The 22,015-nt window shown below is 47.4% G+C and overlaps 1 protein-coding gene across 3 annotated transcripts in view; it reads right to left on the reverse strand.

Annotated features, from left to right (window-relative positions):
• Window positions 1-22,015, reverse strand: part of ASTN1 (astrotactin 1) — a 298,956-nt gene that overhangs the window by 158,377 nt on the left and 118,564 nt on the right. For all 3 annotated transcript variants that reach the window (XM_029935125.1, XM_029935123.1, XM_029935124.1), the window contains exons 3-5: window positions 2,900-3,293; window positions 1,357-1,503; window positions 229-336 (exon numbers count right to left, since the gene is read on the reverse strand). In XM_029935125.1, coding sequence (XP_029790985.1) covers window positions 229-336; window positions 1,357-1,503; window positions 2,900-3,293 — 649 coding nt within the window. The remainder of the gene's footprint in view (window positions 1-228; window positions 337-1,356; window positions 1,504-2,899; window positions 3,294-22,015) is intronic.

Here is a 22,015-nt window from a genome sequence, read left to right on the forward strand (position 1 = left end):
AAAACTTGTTTGAGAGTGCCATTATCTGGGAGAGATGACTCTCAGAAGTTTTTCACTCTAGCCTCTTCTTCTTTCTTCCTTGGGAGGAAACACTGGTCTGATCCGAGAACACTTCCGGCAGAAACTGACCTTGGTCACCAGGGCCCCCAAGCCCACCCAGCACCTCTGCAGCAAGCTGCCTCCCCTCCCCAGAGCCCCATGACCGCTGTGCCCCTTCACCCTTCCCACCTCTGCTGCGCCTCCGGCTCCTCGAGGGGTCGGTGTAGAAGGTCAGCTGGGGGTCGTTTTCCGTCTCAGTGCCAGAGTCTCCTTCGGGGTTCAGGAAAGCGGAACCAGCTGTAATGAAAAGCAGCACAGCAAAGTCGACATCTTCAGTTTCTCCTTCATGACACCAGATTGCTGGGCAAGTTCGAGAGAAAAATCAATAGAAACAACAGCGGGTTGACTGACAATCTGGGAGGGGTAGCCACGGACACTGAAGCTTCCTGATACACAGACTTATTGGAGAAGTAGACCTTTTCGTGACAGTGGTCACCAGCGCCTTCTCCGCCCAGCCCGTGCTCCCCGCAAGGGGGGGAGGAGAACCGCGCTGCCAGAGAGGACCTTCATGGATGGAGGGTGGGAAAGGAAAGAAGGGAAATTATTCTCCTCAAAAGTTAAGATAGTCTATTTTTGCTTTTTTCCTAGAATTCATATACATTCCATATGAAAAAGAGGAAAGAATAATGAAATATATAGAACTGTGTAAAGGGAACAACCTGATGTCCTCCGAACCCTGGCCATCAGAGAAAAACTGCTAATGTTTTATGTGTATGCTCTCTTTTTCTGATACAGAAACAGATAAAGGATTCTTAATGTCCCCTTAAAAATGGCGTTTTGCTGTACCTTCAGTTTTATAGCCTCGATGTGTTTTTTCTCTGTTTAATAAATGGGTGGGCAACTTTCCATATTAACAAATACGGGTCTATATTATCATCTTAAATGGCTGCATTGGTAAGCCCCCAGACAGCAGACAGATGTGCAGGTGGTTAACGGATTCCCTATTGATGGACACTTAAGCTATTTCCAATTTTTTGCTCTTTTAAACAATGTGGTGATGAACAGCTTTTTACACACATCTTTGCGCACTTGTCCAATTATTTCCTGAGGATAAATTCTTGTTTACGAAATTACTTGGTCAAAGAGTTGGTATAGTTTTGGGGTAAGTAACACCTCACAGGCCTCTGGAAAGACTGTGCCAAAAACACCCTCCCCCCCTCAGCCGTGCTTGAGAGTGTCAGGGTCCAGGATGTTAATGGTGCTGCCTCCACAGCGGTAAGGAATCCACCCATGGGTGCCAATATCAGACCCAGGTACCTCTCGCCTTGTTGTTGATCCGCTTTCTCTGGCTGCTGGAGGTGTGCGAGAGCAAGGTGGCTTGCTGGTGGTTGGAATCCACGGGGCTGGTGGCGATGATGTTATCTTTGTACTTACTCATCAGCGACAGCTTGGCGTTGTCGCTTCCTGTGTGAGGAAAAGTCAAGGCAAAATCTTTCAGAGAAAAGGCCAAAAGGAAGCGAGAGCAACAAAATCTGCAAGGACCAAGTAAATGGGAATTTCACAGAACTGAGGTAAGGAACCTTTAAAGTTAGAGATTGTCAGAGACAGAAACACTCCTCTCTGATTTCTGAAGGGCGACAATATTGAGAGGGGAGGAAAAGCATGAATACAACTAAAAATCCAAGTCAAGTGATTCTGTCATGGATTAGGGTCACCACGGGTGGCTCTCTGGCTAGATGCTGATTTCTTTCTTTTAGTCAACTCGGAGTTTTAAAGGAATCCCCATTTGAGTGCATTCAGGGAGATCATACCCCGCCCCCTCCATCCCAGTCTATCCCCTTCCCTGTTGTCTCACACCTGGCTACTGCACACGGCTGTGCTCCCTGCTGCTTCCTGAATCCCCGAGTAACATACGGCGCCCTGGTGGGCTCAGCACCAGGCCAGGTGCTATGGGCAACATGAGACACTGACCTGTCTCCTACCCTCAAGGAGTTCCCAGACTTTAAATCTTATTAAGAGGTGGCTGCTCATACAGGATTTCTTCTATGATGTGATTTCCCCCTCTTCATGCCCCAATGTCGTAAGCAACTGTCAGTATCAAAAGTCTTCTTTAAAGATAACTGAGGCAATTTTTGAGGGATTGCTGTCTTGAGGTTTTATCTACAAGGAGTTGCTTATTTATAGAAGTTTCAGAGAGGCACGGAGAGCTACTACAAAGGAAAAGTGCAGTCGTTTCCTCTCTGCATCTTGGTTCAGGCTGATCAGGTCCAAGTCCTTTCCACCCAATGTCTCGTAGAAACACAAGGCACCTAAGGTCAGACAGCTGACTGCATCCCTTCCTCTTCTCTGAAGACATCCCCTGTAGAGACCACAGGGCCGTGGGCAAGACAACACATCTCCCCACCCCCAGCCCAGGCCAAGGTCTCCAGAGTCACAGACAAGAACAGAGACCTCTGTCCCTTCCACCTCAGGGGAAAATTAAATTGCCGAAGCAAACATGCTACATCCAAAAATGTCATACACACATGTTGATCTTTCTTCCCTAGCTTCTTACCACCCTGGGACTCCTCTATTATGCATGAAAAGCACTCTTATCTAAACCCATGGTTCTGTTGGGTATAAAAGTATCTGTGCTTCCAACACCAAGTGGAAGCGGAGGGGGATTCAGTTTGTACTTGTTTTCCTGATCCTCCCCATTAGAAAACAGCTCCCACCATCTCAGGGAAGAGCGGACTCTTCTTGCCTGCCTGGGAAAGGGGCACATGTATGCCATTACAGAGGATGACTAGCTACCAAGATTGGAAAACTGCTGTTCCCTGCTCACTCACTAGTTCCCCGGGATGAGGACCCACTGGCCCACCTGGTGTGAGGTCCATCCCGGCCTTCTCGTTGCAGCCCTGCAGGGAATCGAGGGTGCGGGTGACCTGGCTGGCAAAGTCCTCCCCTCCGTTCATGCACTCCCTCTGCAGGTGGTGGCGCAAGTCCGTGATGTCGTACTCATAGCCGTCCAGGATGGGGGTCTCCCGGATGCTCAGGGTGCCGCTGGAGTTGTGGCCCTGCACGCGGGCGTTGCGCAGACTCTCCCGCCCGTGCCCGCCAATCAGCACCGAGGGAATGTAGTGAATCTCGTTGGCTGCCTCAGCGCTGGCGCTCTTCTGGGGCTGGGGTACCCGGCGGCGCTTGCACCAGCGCCGGCGAGTGTACAGGATCATCACCAGGCACAGGATGGACAGCAGGAGAGCAATCATGCCACCCTGGGAGAAGAAGACAGCAGACGGATGCGGGAGGATGAGCGAGCGTATCCCCCAGAGAGGTACCACCCCTCCCCTTACCACCATCCATCACTCACTCACTCATTCATTCAGGGGCAGGAGGCACTTAGAGCGAGCATTGCTCAGCAGCAAAGGGACAGAGTGCGGTGACGGGTGCTTAAGGACCATGGAGAAAAATGGAATTGTGATGACCAGGGCTTCATTTAAGTGATCCACAGTTGCTTCTGGCTTAGCATATGATCTGAAAGAGAAGTCTTTTGGTGTGTGTGTGTGTGTGTGTGTGTGTGTGTGTGTGTGTGCGCGCGCACGTGTGTGTGTGTATCACTTCATCTGAAGAAACGGCGGGGGGGCGGGTACGTAGTTTGTTAAGGCAAATCCGTTACACATAAAGCTGGTTTCCAGCCAAGTTTGAGCAGCAGGATGGTATGTCATTTCTTCCTGTCTCACATCTTACAATCAGCTATGTGTAGATTCTAACTCTGGCTACATCAATGACCAGCGCGTCCCCTCAGATCCCTTGTTTGTGTAATAGAAAAGATGCCACTTAGCCTGGGAGGGTGGTGCTGAAGACTTAGTCAGGGAACTGTGCACAGTGTTTAAGAGAGTGTGTCCCATGGAATCAGGGCCATCCTCACCCTCACCTGAAATGTCCCCATTGGAATAGGGAAGACCATCGACCCATCCAAAGATATGTTTATGCCCATCAGAGATTCCCGAGCAAGCATCTGGAGGACCCTCACCATTTGCACATGACTTTGTGGATCCCTATGGCTTTAGGGTGCAATTTGCTCCCACTCATGCAGCCTTGAGGATCTCTCATTCTTCTAAAGCTCAAGGGAGGGACTGAGACCTGTGTTCTAGAGCCAGGCTGCCAAAGGCATTTTCTTCTGAACTTTCTCATGCTCCCAGACCATCCTCTGAGGCCCCCCTTTAAACACCAGGACTCCACTCAGTTGTCTAGCAGTGGTCAGTGCACAGTGCTCGGCGTCAAAGAACACCTGACCTTGACATCCATGGGGGCAGGGTTTGGAGGGAGCCCATGGTTCCACAGGGCTCAGCAGGCATAGACCTTCCCCTGTATGGTCTCTATTCACTCCCTTGATTTTAGTCAATATCCCTCCAAACCTATTTCATTAGGTGGAAGCGTGCCAGATGGCTCTGCTCTTGAGCAGGCTTTGGTCATGGCCTCCCCATCACACAGGCTAGAGATGAAAACCCCCTGTTAATTCCCAGTGGCCCATCCACACAAGGCTAGGTCAAGATCATTCCTTCAAACACACCAACAGGAGCTTTTTCCAGTCTCGTGATAATTATATTTTGAATTTATAACATTTCTCTCCCCATAAGCCTTCCCATTTTACCCTCCCTCCCCCATCATCACCTGCAGCAAAGGAGCACACGCCTCGTGTATACACACATAATGTGCCCAGGCACAGAGCAACTGGCACAGGAAACCAGAGTCAGTCACGTCAGGTGGCTTGTTGGGGACATACACTGGCCGCCAGGTTTTTCAGATTTTTCTTTTACCTGTTGGAACCCTTTCTCCTGGTGAAATCTCTCATGTGCATAACAGAAAGCATAAATAGGAACCTGTCTGGGCTACCGTGGGGGTGGGGGTCCATACGCAAGTATTCTAGGTCCTGATGGCTGCCACCTCCCTGCAGCCCACCCTCACTGTCCCTCCAGGCAGCCCTGCAGACACCCCCCGGGGGCCGCAACCAGGCCCCAGTCCAGCACCAGTTTGCTGAGAGCCCAGTGCTTGTGTTTTCAGCAGGCCTTTTATCTGGGAGTCAGACCAGCCATCCTTTCCTTCACCCCAAATTGAAACTGCAACAATGGGCAATTAAGCCACACAGAAAGAATAACTTCCCGAGTGAGAGAAGTTGTCAGACATTGAATTAGGCTGGTGAAAGCAAGAGGTAATTTTATTCCCTAAAGAGCTATAAGAGCAGTATAAACATCAATCTCCCAGGAATGGCTGAAACACCATCTTTCCCGCTCACACTGAGGTATTTGGGGGCCCCTCCGTGCTTCCCCTCAATTTCTCCTTTCAGATGATCACAAGAGGGTTTTGATCAGAGGCAGGCCAAAGGTTCATCCCCCATCCTATGCAGTAATAAAGCAAGAACAGTTGTCCTTTATGGGGATGTCCCCATGTATCAGACATTTGTTTTCAATGCTCTAACTTTTAACTCCTCAAGGTAGGGTCAACTATTTCCCCATTTCACATTTGAAAGCCTAAGGCACAGAGGTTAAGTAACTTGTCCGAGGTCACTCAGCAAATAAAGAGTTCCGGAAGGGGAACATAATGCCTCCCATGGGAGAGCCTCTGTTCTTAACCACTAGGCTACAGTACTGCTGTGTATATGTACCCTGGTTTCTATCTCACAAACCGTAAGCGGGCGGGGTGGAGGAGGGGAGTGTGGCTAATCCCACTTAGATCTACCCTCACTTCTCAAACAAAAAACAGAAACTATTCAGAGTGCACATCTATCTGACAGTGGGTCGGTCAAAAGAGGCACCATCATAAACAAAGGACCTTTCATGGGGTGCCCACGAAGTGTCCAAACTCAAGATTAATTAATTAATTAACCCAACACTCACGTTTCAAGATCTCTGTGCTAAAATAAGACAGCACGCCTCACACATCACTACATGCCTGAAGGATACCATTAGGTCTCAATTTAGTTAAATTTCCACAGAGAATTTGTTTTCTCTTTCAACTGAGACTCTAAGTCCAGCCCTTGCTTTTCTGATGAAGAAATGAATGGCCAGAGAAACTACAAAACTAGACGGTGCCAAAGTTCCAGACTGATCCTTCGTGTGGCACCGCTGTTAGGTTCATCTAAAATTTCCCGGGGCTCCTGGGTGGCTCAGTCAGTTGAGCTTCTGACTCTTGATTTTGGCTCGGGTTATGATCCCAGGGTTGTAAGATCAAGCCCCATGTTGGGCTAAGCATGGACCCTGCTTGAGATTCTCTCCCTCTCTCTCTCTCTCTCTCTCTCTCTCTCCCTTTGCCCCCTCCTCCACTCACGTTTTCTCTCATAAATAAATAAATAAATAAATAAATAAATAAATAAATAAATAAATAAAATTCCCTTCACCATGTGTGGCTCTAGATACTCCATTAAGAATATTTTGTATTTACTTATTTATTTAAAAATAATACATACACTTTTTAAAGTATTTTTAATTTATTTTTTATTTTTTAAATATAACTTATTGTCAAGTTGGCTACCATACAATGTGTGCAGTGTGTTCTTGACTTAGGGGGTAGATGCCTGTTGTCCATCGCTTACACACAACACCCAGTGCTCATCCCAACAGGTGCCCTCCCCCATGCCCATCACCCATTTCCCCTCTCCCCTGCACCCGCTACCCCACAACCCACCTTCAGTTTATTCTCTGTATTTAAGAGTTTCTTATGGTTTGCCTCCATACCTCTCTGTTTGTAACTATCTTCCCCCCTTCCCTTCCTCCATGGTCTTCTGATAAGTTTCTCAAGTTCCACATATGAAAAAAAAAACATGATAGCTGCCTTTCTCTGACATATTTCATTTAGCATAATACCCTCCAGTTCCATGCACATTGCTGCAAATGGCAGGATTTCATTCTTTCTCGTTGCCAAGTAGTAAAACTTATTTATTTTTTAATAATAACTTATAGAGAGCTAGAACACAAGTTTCTGACTGCCTAAGCCAGTGTATTGAGCATATCTAACCTTGCTTTATTGAAATGTTTCCCCTGCTTAGAGTCAGTAACTCCTGACAACCTTGGGTTTTTTTCTTAATCAGTTATTAGTAATGATCCCTAGCCACTAGGTGAGGCTCAGCATAGGCATAAGAAAAGGGACTGTCAACTATTCAAGTTGTGGTAGGGTTTCTTTGCTTCACAACCCAAATTGGTGGCAGGTGTCACAACCTTTATGAAGGATTTACTAATCATGGATTCATACATAAATAATCACATGCTATTCATATATAATTTAATAAAAACATTTTGTCATAATAATTTATAAAATCACTATACACATATTCCTCTGAACTGCTTATCTGCTCTATCCAGTGCAAAGGTCCTAGGTAGGCAAAAATGTAGAGAGAGCCTCCACTCTAGTAGGATGAGCCATGGAGGTAGCCACCTTGGTAACTTTCCTCTACAAAGATGACATAGAACTCCAGGGCTCCCGTTCGATCGCTTTCGCATTCCTGTGACCACAGGTTTTGCTTTCAGCATTATTTTTGACCTCTCTACTTCCACAGAGAATTTTAAGCAGTTTCAATATAAGGCAGACGTGCTCTAAAATTTTTCTTTCAAGGAATCTAACAGAACAAAGAGGTGGCAGGTGAAATGAGAAGAGAGCCTGAACCAGGAGCTATAGCTAGGAGCTTCCTGTTAACCAATTCGAAAAGAGAAAGGCAAGCTGCACACATCTTCTTGTCTGACACTAAAGGTCGGTTGGAGGAACGGACTGCCTCCATGCATTCAATTCCAGACAAGACGTCATAACGGCAACGTCATCACACGAGGCTTTATACAAAGCACGCAGGAATTCACACATGCGCTCCTGGCTTTGCATTTCTGTATTCTCTTAGCTGCGTTCAGAGGGTATTCTTCCTGTATGTGTGTTAGCTTCCATTTTTATGGCATTCAAACCGAAGCAAAACAAAGCAAAGGCATTAAGGTACATCTGGACCCAATGACAGGTAACAAGCTGCAAACTTCAAACATTCGGGGAAAAAAAACAATTACTGCAAGGTATGGAATTGTTTTGCTCTTTATTCATCTTTTCATGAGTTTTCTGCTTATTCTATTGATTTTTCTCAAAACTGTTAACATTTTATAACTAGAAGCACGTTTGGGGTATATGAGAACTCCACATCCATTAATAAGTTGCATGCAAAAAAGTGTCCTTTAAAAATATTTTTTCCTTAGGAGTCAATAAATCATGTCTACTGGCTTTAATAGAGATCAAAAATATGAAATCAGCTTTTATTATGAAACTGACATTTTCGGCACTTACCTGAGAGAATAGCATGATGTTTGTCACTTCCAGATTTTGAAACCTTTGTGTAACAATGTTTTATGTAACACTGATGGTGATTGTGCAGGGATAGGACGTTCTAGGCAGATCTCCGTTCTCTGCTCATGCCAAGCATGCAGGCTGTCCACAGACTGTCTCGTTCTCGGACCTATGTATTCATCCTGGGTCTAGGTCACACCGCCCTCCGTGAGCTAACTCCTACTTACCCTTCCAAGTCAGTTTCAGTGACATAACCTCAGCCTTTTCTTCCCTAGTCTCACTGAACCGCCCACAGAACCTTCCACATAATGCTGACCACAAGCATCTTGCCTTTGATTTGCTTGTCCAACTCCTCCACTAGAGTACAGACTTCATGAGCAGGGGCCAATAAGCTCTGGGGCCAAGCCCAGTGCACGGCACAAAGGTGTTCAATAATTAAGAAGGGAGAGAGGGTGGGGGGGAGGAGAGGTCAATTGCGAATATATTTTAATACAGACACCTCTATGTGCTTGCAGGCAAGGCTTTATACAGTTGCTGTGTAACTCATGCATTGCTTTTGTTACTCAATCATTCAACAAGTATTTACTCACTTCAGCCAGACATTTTTCTAGTGGTCACAGTGATGGAGATACTGCAGTGAAAAATACAGGTAGAGCTCCTGTTCTCTTGCACTTCACATTCAAGTGAGAGGAAATTATCTCTATAATGTGGTTTTTAAAGGTAAAGTCAGGCACAAAAGGAAGATGAAAACAGATCATCAGGGCTGGGAAATGTCATTGCTTCTCATAACAGAAGAAACTGTGGTAGGTAAAGATATCTCGGGACTGGAGGTAATATTCTAGGGGACACATCAGGGACCAGTGGAGTCCTTCCCTCACCCTGTATCAGTGCCACAGGATCAGCAAATCCCAGAATAAAGAATGTCCATCTATCAAATGTCACGAAAGTTTAGGAGTCACTTGGGTTTCGTGAACCCCTGGCAGAGAAATGGAAAAGCTGAGATTATGTGTCCAGCTACCATCTGTCAAGGGACTGCAGCCAATCAATCAGCTCACATTTCAAAGCTTCGTTTCACCCTAGGAGTAACCAGAGAGTGAGTCTGAGACATAATTAATTATCCCTCAGGGCAACTGGACACACGGAATTCAAATGATATTCCTAAAGGGATTAAATGGTGGTTAGAAAATCCAAATGAAATAGACAAGTCTGGTGGTCCATGTCTCTTATTTTCTCCCAGTAACAATGCCCAAGGGGGTTTTGGGGCAAAAGCCCTCTCTCATATATGACAGTGATCACTTACATCTATCTCTGGCTTTCCAAAGAGACAGACCAACAGGAGAAAACTGTGCAAGCACACACAGCATGGCTGGCCATACTTGAATCTAGATCCAAATGTACCAGGGGCAGTAAACAGATGAGGCACAGAGATGACTTTTCAAGGTCTTGTCTGGCCCAGTGCCAAACTGGATGTAATTTACTAAGAGCATGGAGGTCACCAATAAAATAGCAGGGCCAACCAGCAGAAGGACTCTGTGCTAGCTGCGTTAACTCCTCTGAACCTTCCCCAGCCTTTCATCTAGGAAATGAAGTGACTGACAAAAATGAATGGGCTCTTCCAACTTGAAAACTTCCTGATTGTTAACACGGATCCCTGTCAGACTGGAAATATCTCTAAACTGGTGGAGAAAATGTCTTTGAGCTCTTCCCGTGCAGGCACGCAAGTAACAGACCAAGGCGACGATGGGACTGATCCTTCAGAGGCAGGCCATCGGTGCTAGCTAGCCCAATGGAGGCCGGATAGGGAGCCCCAAAGGCACAATAAGGCCTCTGAAAATTAGATGATGTCGTCAAAACTGTAGTAACATGTTCTTGACCTTGAGGATCCCTTTACTGCCAGAAGGAGTCATCTAAACTAGAAGAGAGAGCCCCTTGGTGTGCTCGTCTTGCAGATTCTCTTTCCTGTGGTGGCTGGTGAAAAGAAATCCATTATCCCCAGCCCATCTCTTTCCCAAATGGAAGACAAGAGAAACATGTTAAGCATATTAAGTAGTGAGTTCAATTTATAAATTATTAGGAACATTACCTCCCCTTGGGGGTTTTCCGAAGTCTTTAATCGTGTGGAAATGCTTTCCAGTTGCCACGGGCCACCACGTTAATTAAGAGGCCTCAATATGTCCTCTGGGGCTTCTGACGTGAATTGCACATCCCACTGGCAGGAGACAGAGCTGCCCTGCCTGGTTGGCCTCTCACTGGGGGCAGGATACACGTGCCTGCTGCCACGAGATGCTTCAGGGCCCCTTTCAGGTACAAGGACCCAAAGCTAAGGGAAGAAATAGAATGCCTTCCAAGATCGTCCCTCATTAAAAAGCCATTTTGGGGGGTAAAGACGGGGACCAAGCAGACAGCCTTCCATAAGCAAGAGACAAACACTAAGACTAAGACCCTGCCAGGTGAGGCAGGTTGACATGGAAGGCTCTTCCAATCTGAAGGACTATGAATGAAGTTCTTCTCAGGAGGAGACTCAACTTCCTAGCTTTTTATTTTTTATTTGTTGGCATTTCCCAGGTCCAAGGTTTTAATTCTGTTAGAGCTGATCACTATGCTTCTTCTTTAATCTGGGAAGTCTGCCGTCCATTTCTTCATGAGCCTTCAGGAGGTCATTAATGAGAGCCTGACGCCCTCCAGGGGAAGTGGCTGGAGGCTAGCGTGCCAGAGTCAGCCCGGGCTATTTCAAGTTGTCCTCTTTCAGGTTCTTTTTATAGAGCTGCTTTTTTGGTTCTTGGGATTTTTTCTTGACTCAAAACTTTGACTTTGCTGTCCCAAAGCAAACGAAGGAGTGCATTTGTTCATAAGGAGCTCAGAGCTCTCTGATCTCCAGCGGCTCTGGGAGCCTGTTGTTTGCCTTAATGAGAATGTAAAGGGCAGGGGCAGCTTGCTGTCTGCGGGGTTTTCCCCACCCAAGGCTAGCCTAACGGGCCACCTGATTCTAAAGATGTGCCTAGATCCCTGCAGAGTGGGAAAGCCTGGAGGAATCAGGATATCGGGCAAAGTTGAGGTTCCTCCAACCCTCTCGAGGTAGACGGAGCAATATACTAAGAGGTGACGGCGCCTAGTCAGACGTTATGGATGGGACCCTCAGTCAGTGTTGTGTTAAGAAGCTGGCCCCACACGTAACCCGTGTGTGTGGGTATGTTCGTGCATGCACTTGCACGAATGTGTGGACCGTGCATGACAGGCAGACTGGGAGATAAAAGGGTCCACAGAGAAGCAAAAGCACTCCAGCAACCCATGGGCAGAGCTGCGTGAGACAGGCTCCCTCTGCGGGCTCTGTGCACCAGCCCTTCAAAACTTCACAAGCCAAGCATGAAGCCAATAAATAAATATCTCCAGCTGGATAATGCTCAATGCTTATTCTTGGCCACGTTCCTTTCCTCCTTTCCTCTTTGTTTTTATGCAGTAGGTGATCTTGATGAAATAAAATAATAACAATAATCTGCTCCATTAGGACCAAACATTAAGGGAATTATTGAACAAGTAACAGAAGAGGCAGCTGGCACAGGATATGCTAATGACCATTAGACTTGAACCCTCCTTCTCTCCGAACATAATGGAGTTGTTAAACTCCTCTTCCTCTCATCTCCCAAAAGTCAGGCAGCCCAGCCGAAGGGGAGGTGAGAGGTCTCAAATACCTGATAGCTCTGTGGGCAGCAGCTGAGGCCAAGCAAATGAAAAACATTAATGACTAGTCACCGAGGGCAGACCGTATGCAAGGTACCTGTCAGGACTCCAATGACTTCAGCTGTAAAAACCGGGGTGTAGAAGGGTGAGAGAATCAAGATGGCAAGATTTCCCTGAATTTGGTACATATCACTTTCTGAACCAAAGAGCTCTGTTTCCTCTCAAGGAAAACAACAACAACAACAACAACAACAACAACAAACCCAACTTGGACGGATCTTTAAAGGCTTGCTATTCAGAGATGCTTGCTAGTCAGCGGATAGAAGACCCTTCACATGCGTGCTGCCTCGGTCATATTCCTGTCCCACGTAGTAAGGTACAATTTGATCATCATAATTGCAGCGAGGTCTGGTGTGCTAGGGTCAAATCAAATATTCAGGAGCCCTGCCCAGGAAATTTGTCACACTGCAATCTCAGTGTGCAGTGTCCGTACTAGGAGAGGTGACAAAACTACCAAGCTGAGGGTTAGTTTTGTGAAGATCTCAAAGGCTACAAATCACTGTGAAAGGATTCCTCAGCTTCTTATAGCAATCCCATTACACATGCTTAATACTTCTCCCTCCCCAATTCCTGTCTTATTTTGTAATTCTACGGACACACTGCCTTATTCCGACAGTATCGAAGTGATGAAGAAGGAATCATCACTACCATTTGTAAGGTATTTACCATGCACCAAACAGCACACGGTGAATTGCATTAATTATTTTATTTAATCCTACCAATAAACAGAAGTAGCAGAAACTTCTGTTTCCATTCTTAGATGAGGAAACAGGAGATCAGAGGGGTGAAGTCACTTGCTCAAGTTCATGTGGTAGTTAGTACGAAGACAAATCAAGACTCGACCACTGGTCTTAAATTTTTTAAATTTTTTTTAATTTTTGAGAGACAGCGCAAGCAGGGGAGGGTCAGAGAGAGAGAGGGAGATACAGAATCCAAAGCAGGCTTCAGACTCTGAGCTAGCTGTCAGCACAGAGCCTGATGCGGGGCTCAAACCCACAAACTGTGAGATCATGACCTTAGCCGAAGCCAATGCTCAGCTGACTAAGCCACCCAGGCGCCCCTTCACCACTAGTCTTAATGATGTTCTATGACATGGCTGAGTAGAAAGGGGCCCACCACCTGAGCCAGGGCCAGGGCCCCAATTCCGTAAACTCCTTCTTCTCTAAATTAAGCCCTAAAGGGCCTCGCACTACACATAACTCTTAGGATTATACAAGTAAGGATTCCCAAATGTACGGTCTACATGATAGATGCCCTGGGTACCCCAACTCTTTTTCAGTCAAGCTTGATCACTACGTTAACCAAATGCATAATTTCAAGCAATAATTTAATTGTGCCAATGGTGGCTGTATTTACCAGGCTGTCATTCTGACATAGGCAGGGAAAATCTCGTGGAGATACCTGTTCTTGGGTAGATGTTTTCTAAGTGAAATGACTGTCTTAAGGGTTGGCAGGTACAGTTGTTCAAGCATTTCCTTGAGAACAGTCTGCCAAACATGCACACAGACTTAGGTCCGTCTGCCATCTGTTAGCCCTTCTTTGGGATCAGAGACCTAAGAGGTGCAGGGGATGTTTTCCATAACATAACAGCACATGTAGAAAACAGACTTGGAAGCCAGTGTGAGACTTGAACACTTTCAAGAAAGCCAGCAACTTCATCGCAGTCCAGCCACCTAAAAGTTAGCTGGCCAACAGATCTAGAGAAGGTATGAGAAAGCCCTGCAGGTCATGGCATGCATTAAAACTCAAAGGATGATAATGGTCACTCCCAATGCAAGCCATAAAGCTAGTCAAATACAGCAGTTAGCGAAACTCTCACACACAGCTTTCTGCTCACAAAGCATCTGTCAGTTGTAACATACTTCACCCACAAGGCTGATGAGAACAACGGGCACCCATGGCCACAGCTCTTGTAACACCCGAGCTGTGACTCAATCTTGGCATCCAAGGAAGATGCATATTAAAGCTGAAGAACTGTAGCAAAGGGAACAGGCAAAGAAATTAAGGACAGCAGAGATGCTGACGTACAAACACAATTAGCGTATCCTATGCCAAGATATCTTCCAAGCCCTTCACTCTTGCCAACAAGCTTTGTCTGGTATCAAAGAGGGGAGGGAGAGGGAAGACTGACAGTCAAAAGAGTCTCCTCTTGGGCCATGCACAAAGTGCTGTGGCTCTTATTTCTGCCTCTTAAAAAATTATTATAATTCAATTTTCTCTGGAGCTAATCAAGCACAGAATTTGGAGAAGAGGCAATCTCTGAGTGAGACACTGATGTTCTCATTAGGGCAGGCTTCCTTCAACCACTAGCTTCAACATCAGCAGCACATTGTCTTTGGCTAATTACATTTTTGCAGGCAAGGCCATTGTCAAGTCTTCAAATTCTCCCCATCATTATTTTAAAAAAATTGTCCCGCTCTGCCTCCTCCCTCTGGGGTGTCCCACCCACCTGTCTCTGCATGATGTCAGCTTTGTTCTTCTGGTTTTCCAGGATTTCTCTCTTGTATTTGGTTTTTGAGGGGGAGGTGATGAGGCTGAGTACAGAATTGAACACCTGTAACTTGATTTCTTCACTAGCTTTTCCAAAGCTCATTTTGTTCTTAGCTGGAAACTAGTCACATCTAGCAGGTCCTTGGGCACAAGCCCAGTGCTCACCAGCCGAAAATAGGACCAAGCAGAGGGAAGCTGGGAGCTGAGTCTCAGCCCACCCTTGCCGCACCCCTCCCCATGGAAAGGAACAAAAGACCCAACTCTGCTATCGTTTTGATTTACTGATCAGTGGCTGGACAATGTAGTATGAATCCATAGGTCAGCCTGCTCTGGCCAGAGACACTCCCGTGATACAAAGACAGTCGGGAGTTATTGCTTCCAAGGCAACTGACGAGACAGACACCATCTTTCCAGATAATGCGTTTTTCTGTACCTGGGGCGGGCATGAGCTGCTGACCCCATGAGGGCCATTCCCAGCCAACCGGCAGCATCGTTATGATTTAATTCAGATCACAGTGTTCATGGGATTTCATTCTTCTACTTTTTAATAGACGTGATTTATTTTTTTTCTATTTTTAAGATTCAGTGTTATTGTAAGGGAGAGGGTGGGTGGGGGAGAGAAAAGGGGGTTGGGAGGAGTAAGGGGGAGAGGGAAGGAGAGAGGGGACACATGCCCATGCCAATCCCAGAGGCTTTGCCCTCCCCGTCCCATGACCTGCCTAAGCCCCTTAGCCCCTGTCCTGGCCCCCACCAGAAATTTCTCTCCTTCCTGGAACCGACTTTGATTTCTACAATCCTGGCACATGTTGCTTTGTCCCCACTCTGCAAGCATATGTGGGCATTTCTTAATTAATCTTTAATCCCTGATTCTGCTGCATCCTCTCTCATAGCTCTGACTACACTTGCAGGCAGAGACCCCTGTTTAAAAACTTTCCACAGCCCCAGCCTCAGCACGAACAGCACACTGCTTGATTAATCACAGTGAGGCTGGCTCGGCCAGGTTGATAAAGCACCAAGAACCAAGAACGTGATTTCCTGCTGTTTGTCAACTCAGACTTAAGGCCTCCATCCAGAAGCCCATCTTCACTCCTCTCTGCTGGCTCCCTGGCCAGTCCTGAGAGGTCCCCTCAGCTGCAGAGCCTCCCAGGAAGAAGTCAACTCTGGCAGGATGTCAACTCCTCCCCCGCGGGGGCCGGGGGTTTCAAATGGGAGGTCCATGCTACAGACTCATCACCCAGAGGACGTTAGCTATGCTTCCAGAAAGCATGATGGCTTCTACTTGTCCAAGCTCCTTCTGACTTGTACCTTGTTGTACCATTGGCAATGCCGCTGTGAGATGGCAGGGGCCTCACTTAAATTGACAGCATTGTTGTCCTAGAAAAACTAACTGGCCTGTACTCCCCAGAACTCCGCATGAATAGCGTCTCATCACCAGAGAGGTTACAGAAATGTGTCACCACATTTTGTTATGATTGAGATAAAACTGACATACAACATTATGTTAGTTTCAGGTGTACAACATGATGATTTGATAATTGTATATACTGCAAAATGATCAGCACATTAAGTCCAGTTATAAGACATCTATTAGCACCTAATTGTAGGAAATCCTCCTACGTGCTCTACAAAGGTAAGGGTGTAAAGAAAGTCCTTTCTCTCGGAAACCAAAGCTTTACTTTTTCATTAATATATGCATTATCTGTACTTATGTACGCACATATATTTCCATGTATCTTTCTGTTTCTGCAGAGTGACTGCAGGTAGGATGGAGGAGTTCTCATTAACTACGCACTGTATTGTGGAAACTGCATCTGCCTTAGCAGAGGGCCACACAGTCAGGACCGGCCATTCTCAATGGTCTTCTCCGCCATGACAAACGCTGGCTACAAACTGGGTAGACCCCCCAGGCACACCCAGTGCTAACTGTAACGTCACTGTTTCCCCCATCAGTCAAAAAACCAGGCCAGAATGCAAGCTGAGTGAGAATGACCTTTTTATCGGGCATTTATAATGGAGACCCCACTCTCGTGGAGAAAGGGAAACCAGTTACTGATCCCAGCACTTTAACTATTATCAGTATCAGATTCAGTTGCCACACTTCCCAAATGATGGGGACACGGCACTATGGCCGAGAACCGCAGAGGTATGAACGCGGCCACAGAGGACACAGAAGGCAAGCCGTTTGCTTTGTGCAGGGGCTGGGTCACAAGCTGTGCTGTCTTCAGATCCTAGGAGGGGCCCTCTAAATGTATAACACCAGTGGGTTCTACCCAGTCCTTAAGCCATGCCTTAGAACACTCAAAACCGAAGTCTTCCCTCTGAAAATATCCCACAGTGATTTTGCTGAGTATCAATTAAAAAACCAACTTTAAAACAGTCAATAGAGGATGATGGACAAATAGACAGATGGCTAGAAATGGCCTTGTGACTAGCCAGCTCTGGTATGTACGACAGTCCCTAAGCTCCCTGTTCCATGATTATGTGAAGGGAAGAGGCAAGGGTTTAGTGGAGAGTAGGGAGCCACAACCATCTGAGAGGAGACATGAATAGAACATTCCACCAAAGGTCTTGCAAGACCAGGGAAGGTGCGCTGCCTGGCAACCTATCCCTGTCCCCAAGGGTGCCACTTACTGGCCATTCAGCCTTTGGGCCCCTTTGAGCCTCAGCTTTCTATTTGTCAGATTTGCTCAGCCTTCTTCATAAGGTTGGCCGTTCATTCCCAAAGTCCCTCTCAGCCTCCTCGCAAAGACCAGAGGCTCCGCGAGGATACAGAGATGCGGAACTCCTCACCTTACCCCCCTCCACACCCCCAAGCAGGAAGATCATGCTCAGGGAGATAGCCTTACGCACATATGATGATGAGGCCCATGGCAGGACTGTGTGTTGGGGACCTTACAGCATGACTCAACCCTGCCTAGAGGGTCGGGGGTCAGGGCATTTTCCAGGGAAGTCATGGGTGAATTTTAAAGCCAGGAGTTAGAAGCAACCCCACTCAGAGGAGGAGAGAGACATTGTAAGCTAGAAGTAAAACATGAGTGAAATCACAGAAGTGTGACATGGCAACATGACCGAGTTGGTCAGTGTGGCTAGGACAGAGTGGAAACCAAGGAGATGAGGGTGAGATCATGAAAGGTTTACCTGGGAACTGACCTTTGAGAGTGAGGGGAATTGCTCCAGGCGTTTTATGAGCAAAACGACACTGTCCAAGGTGCACTTTACTAAGAATAGCCTGGTGGCAATGAGAGGTGAGTTTTTTGTTTGTTTGCTTGTTGTTAGTTTATTTATGTTGAGAGATAGTGGAAGAGGGGCAGAGAGAGAGAGAGAATTCTAGTCTCTGCACTGTGAGTGCAGAGCCTGAAGTGGGGTTCGAGCCATGAGATCATGACCTGAGCTGAAACCAAGAGTCAGATGCTTAACAGACTGAGCCACTCAGGTGCCCCTGAGGAGGGAAGGTTTTGAGAGGAACAGGTCAGAAGGCAGCATGACCAGGTGGAAATCACCTGAAGCAGTCTGGTGAGGAGATGGGGGTGGTGGGGGCTGTCCTGCCAGTGGCAGTAGAGGGGACAAGCACAGAAGGGTTCCAGTGACATCTGGAAACTAACATGAGTAGAGGTTGGTGCTGGACTGAATGAATGAGGAGAGAGAGGAAAGCGGACCTGGCCTGGGTGATAGTGTTGGTCCTGTCACTGCAGGAGACACAAGAGGTGGACAGAGTGGGCAGGGAAAACAGGCAGCAGGTTTCATCTGACCCATCTTGTTCACAATGCACGTGGGACACCCAGACAGATATGTAAGTCAGAAGCCAGTGGGAGAGAGGCCAGTGCTGGAGACAGAGACAGTTATAAGGACCAAGTGGAAAAAAAAGAAAAACATGATGCAAACAAATTCTACTCATTTCACAAACACCAACTGGGGACGTTCCTTGTGTGAAGTGTTGTGCTGGCAGCTGTAAGAAATAGAGAAGATGAATCAGATTCAAAACCAGAGCCCGCCATTTTGAAGCCTGGAATCTGGTAGGGAAGACAGAGTCATCAAAATTGCTTTTGGGGAGCACTTGGGTGGCTCAGTCGGTTTAGCATCCAACTTCGGCTCACGTTGTGATCTCACAGTTCGTGGGCTCGAGCCCTGCGTTGAACTCTGTGCTGACGGCTCAGAGCCTGAAGCCTGCTTCTGACTCTGTGTCTTCCTCTCTCTCTGCCCCTCTGCTTCTCAGGATCTGTCTTTCTTTGTCTCTCAAAAATAAATAAATGTTAAAAAATTGTTTTTAATTGCTTTCGGATGGAAATAGACATCAGCCAGAAGAGAGGCTCAGAAAAGCCTTTCCTGCTGGCCAGTCCATAGGAGACCAAGGAATTGATGGTCTCCAGCAGAATGATACAGAGAGGCAGCCAGGTGGACACATTTGAAATGGGACCTGAAAGAGAGGTAGGATTTGAACACATACACATGGAAGGGAAGGAGGGACACAAGAAGACACTGCGTGCAGCAAGTGAGAAAAGGGTACAGAAGAGGGCATCTTGCTGATACGAATGAATAGGAAAACTGGGCTGCTTCCCTCCCTAAATAATAAAATGCACTATTTGTGTGGCTGATTCTCAGGTGAAAGAACTACCTTTCTCCTTTTGACTGTTCTTTCTCTGCAACCCTAGTGACCTGGAAGGGTATTAGCTGGATAAGGCAGCCCTTAACACAGATGCCGGTAAAAAAATTCCGGATGCAAATGCAGCCCTTTGAACACACTCACAGTCTCACACAGGGATGGTTACACGGCCCACTTCCCACTCCAACTTTTTTCATTAGATGAAATCAGGTGAAAATGAACATCAGATGCAAGTTTGATCAAAGAGGCAAAGTAAATCACAAAGGGCACGCAGAAGGGGAAGCAGGGAAGAGAAAGATAGCATGGTCTCCAGTGCCTCAGAGACCAGAGACAGCCTCTCATTACAGAAAGAGGTGGCACTGGCTTGTCCTTGACCTCGTCCAGATGCTGTCCAGAGAACCAGGAGAGCTCACCCAGAAGGGAAGTCTGGGAAGTGCCCTGTTATTTGGCAAGGTAGAACCCACTAACCCGTCAGGAATTTTCCTTCCGAAGCAGACTTTTCCCTCTAAGGGACAAGGGCTGCCCTAAGGAGACAGCACACAGGGCCACTGAGGCCGTCACCTGAGGAAGAAATCTAAAACCTCTGGCTCAGTTGTGCTTGCCAGAGTCACTCTGCCTCCAGCTTCATCGCAGTCATTCTGGGCGGAAGGAGAAACGTCCTCTTAGAGGATTCCAGGCACTCTAGAGGTGACTTCACAGATGCACCAAGCCCCCCAAGCAGAAGGCTGTGGTCCATTATTTCCCAGGATGTGCTCCCTCCTGTGGTCCAGGAGCCACTCCATCCTGAGGCCAACCCCAGGAGGCTTCGAGAGCACTCCCTGCAGCAAAGGCACGGGGGCAGGTCCAGGGAGACTCTGTGGGAGACTATGGGGAGGAGAGTTGGCTGAACCAAGAGGCCCTGGGCTAGCGGTTTGGCGAATCCCAGGGAGAGGTCCCACTGGGCCACGGGAAAAGGCTCACAGCCTTGCGACAGGTCCTTTCAATAGGTCAGCACAGTGGGAAGCGACTGTGCTGGGAATGCCATGTCCATTCAACCCAACTAGAGGCACGGGAGCCCACCATTTTCCCCACAGACCATCATCTCGGGTTCACAAATGGAAACAAGAAAAAGCAGAGTCGCTGCAGGGAACAGAATAAAGTTTCTCCGTGTGTTACTCTGAAGGCTGTTTTAACTCGGGATTGCTAGGGCCCCCTATGTCCTTCACTTTCATATTCCTGGAATGGCAGAGCTGGAAGCAACCTGCCAGGTCATCCAGCCTGGGATTCCCAAGGCAGAGCGCCCACAGCCCATCCATGTGCTCCTAGTTGATGCCATGCCAATGGCTGGCAGAAGTAGGGGATGTTTTGATTTCCTTATTTTACAAAGTAATAGTTTTCCTAACCTGTATGGAAATAATTAACGATAACATCAAACCCATGATTTTTTTGGCATTTTCATCTAAGGCAAAAATAAGTTCAAACTGGAGAAGCCAGTCAATTTAAATAAAAATGTTCAGAAAATACCAAGGCAGATTTAAAAAAAAATCATGGCACAATCGGAATGCCTAAAGTTTTAAGAACACTCACTGGCAGCAGAGAAAACAGGCTTCTGGAAGGTGAAGACATTTGCCTGCGGTTTCGCAGACTTTCATGGGGAAAAGGCCCAATAAGCAAAGCCACCTGACTTCTAATTCGGTGGTCCGCGTGTCCCCCTGGCCCAGCACGTGTCATTGCTGAGGTAGGAGAAAATGCAGTCTGGGGGAGCAGAGCCTGGTTACATCACTCTGCTCTGGGAGTTGTCTTTTTTTTTTTAATTTTTTTTGACATTTATTTATTTTTGAGAGACAGAGAGAGGCAGATCATGAGCAGGGGAGGGGCAGAGAGAGAAGGACACACAGAATCAGAAGCAGGCTCCAGGCTCTGAGCTGTCAGCACAGAGCCCGACATGGGGCTCAAACCCACAAACTGTGAGGTCATGACCTGAGCTGAAGTCACCTGACTGAGCCACCCAGGTGTCCCTGCTCTGGGAGTTGTGAGCAGAGCCCCAGTGGGGACATGTTGGTGCTGCCCACTCAAACCGCAGGGGGAATCCAAGGATGGCGGTCGTGCCTGGGCCAGGCTGGAACTGTCAGGTGCCAAGGGCGCTTGCTCTGGTCAGCAGAGCCCTTGAGGCGGCCAGCGGAAAGCCCGGGGATGGTGACCTGCGCGTGTACACTCCACAGCATTTAGGGAATAAGAAGAATCAAACTGGGATGCTTCACACTCACTGTTGGGGTACGGAGGCCCCCCGTGTTAGTCTGCAGGGCAGCTTACCTCACTTTGTAAGAACCTGTCTAAGGCCCAGACATGTCAAGTTCTGACGCCCTCACTCCTTTACATCCCAAATGCCTATGTGTCTCAACCCCAAAGTCTTCCATCTTCTTGCTCAGGCAAGATGTAGCCAGGGAGGAAACAAAAGGCTGAGCCCTTTAGCAAACATGGGCTGTCTGGTCTCTTAGGGATCGCACGTGGCCATGGTGCAGCACCGGGGCTGCAGAAGTCCCCTTAAGTTCACCTTAAGCAAACTTCGGGACTGGGAGCCAAGCCCAGAAGTCCCAGATACTTCTCCATGAGGACTCACTGCTGTCAGCCACCATTCAATATATCAATTAACTCAGCATCTGATTCGCCCAAGTTAGAAGGCTACTTGACTCATCCCTTGCTATTCATGGATGTCAGCATCAGTGACAGAGGTATCTGGAGAATCATAAATAGCAAGGCAGCAGCAGGAAGCTCCTGACCTCCTTGGATGAACCATGGAGAGTCCTGTGCAATCTGGAGGAGAGCTAGTGACATCAGCCTCTCACGCAGGCAAGACTTCCAATGAACTTGAGCTGA

Source organism: Suricata suricatta, chromosome 3, assembly GCF_006229205.1.
Source record: "Suricata suricatta isolate VVHF042 chromosome 3, meerkat_22Aug2017_6uvM2_HiC, whole genome shotgun sequence".
Taxonomy (NCBI): domain Eukaryota; kingdom Metazoa; phylum Chordata; class Mammalia; order Carnivora; family Herpestidae; genus Suricata; species Suricata suricatta.